At 44.8% G+C, this 3682-nt stretch overlaps 1 protein-coding gene across 1 annotated transcript in view; it reads right to left on the bottom strand.

Moving 5' to 3' along the window:
* The window catches only part of LOC111955796 (MAP7 domain-containing protein 1-like), a 94225-nt gene that overhangs the window by 48267 nt on the left and 42276 nt on the right, over positions 1–3682 (bottom strand). Inside the window, exon 2 of the mRNA XM_070436289.1 lies at positions 101–220. Coding sequence (XP_070292390.1) covers positions 101–220 — 120 coding nt within the window. The remainder of the gene's footprint in view (positions 1–100; positions 221–3682) is intronic.

The following is a 3682-nucleotide window of genomic DNA, read 5'->3' as shown; positions in this document are numbered from 1 at the left end:
TCTGTCTTGGTGGAGGGGTCTGTCTTGGTGGAGGGGTCTGTCTTGGTGGAGGGGTCTGTCTTGGTGGAGGGGTCTGTCTTGGTGGAGGGGTCTGTTTTGGGACAGGACTCTGTGTCTGGGGAGAGGTCTGAGATAGCTGAGTCGTCTGATGTCAGAAGGTCCTTCACTATGTTCTTGTCTTCATTCTGGTTGGCCAAAGGCTCTGGTGTGGAGGGGATACCTGGAAGAAAGAGAAAACATTCATAAAGAGTAAGTTTGAAGACAAGATATTTGTTTAATTTCCTAAAATATCAAAATATGGAATACCTGTGCAAGTAGAATATTTATGATTACAGACACCTGTGTGTGTTCTTTGACACTTTATAAACGAGTGACCCGCAGTGTTTGTCATTATACCCTGATGAAGACAGCTTGTCTGTTGAAACGTTGGTTATTCGGTTATTACATTATTACATCTGAGCTTCTAGAGTGTGTGGCTTTTCTTTTTCAAGTAGAATATTTACACATGATATCAACATTATCTGAACATTACTAACACCTGTCCCAGAACACAATTGGTGGAGTATTATATATGTTAACTCCATTTCCTGTCAAGTCAGTACGATGATGTGATGCTAGCACTAGTGATGCTAACAAAATCTAGCATCATCCCATTCTGCTCCCAGACCAAAACACCTTCACTGGGAAGAACTGTCTGCTGTCATTATCCCAAAACTCCAACCCCATTACCCTCCATTAACATCTCCTTCTCACCCAATTCACACACATCAGTCACACTTCCCCCACTCCTCCTCTCCTCCCCCTCCTCCTCTCTCACCGGAGCTTTCGGTTCTGCAAAGCCAAGCTCACCCACCATCAGACATTACAGGGACAGGACTGGCAGGAGGCACACATTGAGTCCAATATGGCACCCTATTCGCTATATAGTGCACTGCTTTGGACCAGAGCCATATGGGCCCTGGTCAAAAGTAGTGCACTAGCCTATATAGGGAATAGGGTGCCATTTGGGACGCAAACACAGTGTGTAATACATCTGATTTATCTTCAAAGGAAGACCAGGCTCAGCTTTCCCAAAAACACACAAGACACATTCAAAGGCAGAGGGAAGGAAGTTAGGGAATACATAGATATTTTAGTAATAGATTGAGAAAGATAGTAGGAGAGAGAGAGAGGGGGATACAGAGCGAGACAGAGCGAGACGGAGAGAGACGGAGAGAGAAGGAAAGAGGGCAGGAAAGAGAGGGAAGGAAAGAGAGAGAGAGAGAGAGAAGGAAAGAGATGGAAGGAGAGCGAGAGAAAGAGGAAAGAGGGAAGGAGAGAGCGAAGGGGAGGTGAGAGAGAAAGAGATTGAGAGAGAAAAGGAGCGAGGAAGGAGAGAGAGAGAAGAAATTGAGGGAGAGAAAGAGAGAGAGAATGAGAAGAGGGAGAGAGAGAGAGAAGAGAGAGAGAGAGAGAGAGAGAGAGAGAGAGAGAGAGAGAGAGAGAGAGAGAGAGAGAGAGAGGAGGGAGAGATGGGATAGAGAGAGAGAGAAGGAGAGATAGGGGGAGTAGAGAGAGAATGGAGAGAGAAAAGAGAGAGAGAGAATGAGAAAGAGAGAGAGAAAGAGAGAAAGAGAGAGAGAAAGGAGAGATATGGGGAGTAGAGAGAGAGAGAGAGAGAGAAGGAGAGATATGGAGAGAAGGAGAGATATGGGGAGTAGAGAGAGAGAACGAGCCGTACAGAACCATTTGATGGGAAACCGGCCCATTTAAATACAGGCCCCTGTTGCAATGGAAAGTGCTGACATTACAGTTACAATGGTTAATTACTACAGTGCTGCTGAGGCTAAACATATGAAACATGGTTACTACCACTCTGATCTGAAGATGGAGCGTTATCCTGTGAGTTGGGGGTGGTGTGTGGGGTGGTGTGTGGGGTGGTGTGTGGGGTGTATGAGTCGACAGAATGTAACGTATGCACATTGACCATTGGAATGAGACACCATACCACCAGGCAGCTACTTTACAGTATCACATAACCAGTAACATTCAAAGTTACATATATACATCTCAAATCAACGATAAGATACACCAACAAAGCCTGCTCGGATCTCTTCTTAACCTCTGACCCCTCTGGCACCATGTCTCTCTGGGCTGGGCTATTCAGCTGCTGTCTGGGCTCGGCTGCTCACAGTGGCAAACTGCAATATGCCATAATGATGCACGGCAGGAGAGAGAGAGTGGGGGGAAGGGGACAGGGGGAAAAAAAATTGCGCACCTCCACAATAACCTGTGCAGAACAGCAGGAGAGGAGGAGAGAAGGAGAGGAGGAGAGGAGAGAGTGATTGATAGAAAGAAAGAGTGGGGAGGTTCAGTCGAACGAGGGAGGAGAGAAATAGTGAATGATTAAAAGGGAAAAGAAAGAGGTAGAGAGAAAAAAGGTAGAACGGAAGGCAAGAGAGAGAGATAGAGGAAGAGAGAAAGACAGAGATGAAATGAGAGAGACAGAAAGAGAAGGATATTGTTGAGTGATATAGGTGTGAAGGGCTCCAGGTCAGCTAGCTGACTCACGCTCACAGTACGTGGACGGAGCGTATCCCTCTCATCAGACCCATCCAAGTTTGCATCACAAATGGCACTCTATTCCCTGCATAGTGCACTACTTTGACCAGGGCCCATAGTGGGTGTCGCTGTCTCTGACCAAACATTTTAGACACCCTCCTCTTGGCCGCAGAGAGAAAATGTTGCTGTTTAAATGCTAATTTCCTGCAAGAGATAAAGTGGTACAGTTTTAAAGCTTATTTCCTGCAATTCTACACATTTTGCCATGGGGCGGAGATAAAATGTTACCGTTTTAAAGCTTATTTCCTGCAATTCTACACATTTTGCCATGGGGCGGAGATAAAATGGTAAAGTTTAAAAGCTTATTTCCTGCAATTCTACACATTTTGCCATGGGGCGGAGATAAAATGGTAAAGTTTAAAAGGTTGTTTCTTGCAATGCAATTCTACACATTTTGCCATGGGGTGGAGATAACATTTTACAGTTTTGAAGCTTGTTTCCTGCAATTCTACACATTTTGTCATGGCAGGTAGCCTAGCGGTTAACAGGTAGCCTAGCGGTTAACAGGTAGCCTAGCGGTTAACAGGTAGCCTAGCGGTTAACAGGTAGCCTAGCGGTTAAATAACTGAAAGGTTGCTTGTTCAAATGACTGAGCTGACAAGGTGAAAAAATCTGTCGATGTGCCCTTGAGCAAGGCACTTAACCCTAATTTGCTCCAGGGGCGCCGTACTACTTATGGCTGACACAGCAAAACCAACACATTTCACTGCACCTATCCGTATGTGACAATAACATATACAATAACAAATACTTATTTTCTACCAAATTTGCAAATAAATTCATTAAAAATCCTACAATGTGATTTTCAGGATTTTTTCTCATTTTTGTCTGTCATAGTTGAAGTGTACCTATGATGGAAATTACAGGCCTCTCTCATCTTTTTAAGTGGGAGAACTTGCACAATTGGTGGCTGACTAAATACCTTTTTGCCCCACTGTATTTTTTGTTGTAGTCAATCAACGCCCACTGTGTGTGATCCATAGGGGGGGTACTGGTTCTCTCTCACAAGGTAGGTCGGACTGGATGAGATGCTGGGTGTCTAAGTACTGAAGAAAATAAGACCCACTCTTGATCTGGTTAG

This window comes from Salvelinus sp. IW2-2015, linkage group LG31 (genome assembly GCF_002910315.2).
Source record: "Salvelinus sp. IW2-2015 linkage group LG31, ASM291031v2, whole genome shotgun sequence".
NCBI lineage: Eukaryota > Metazoa > Chordata > Actinopteri > Salmoniformes > Salmonidae > Salvelinus > Salvelinus sp. IW2-2015.
Note: the sequence above shows the minus strand (reverse complement) of the source record. Positions and strands in the feature narration are given on the sequence as shown.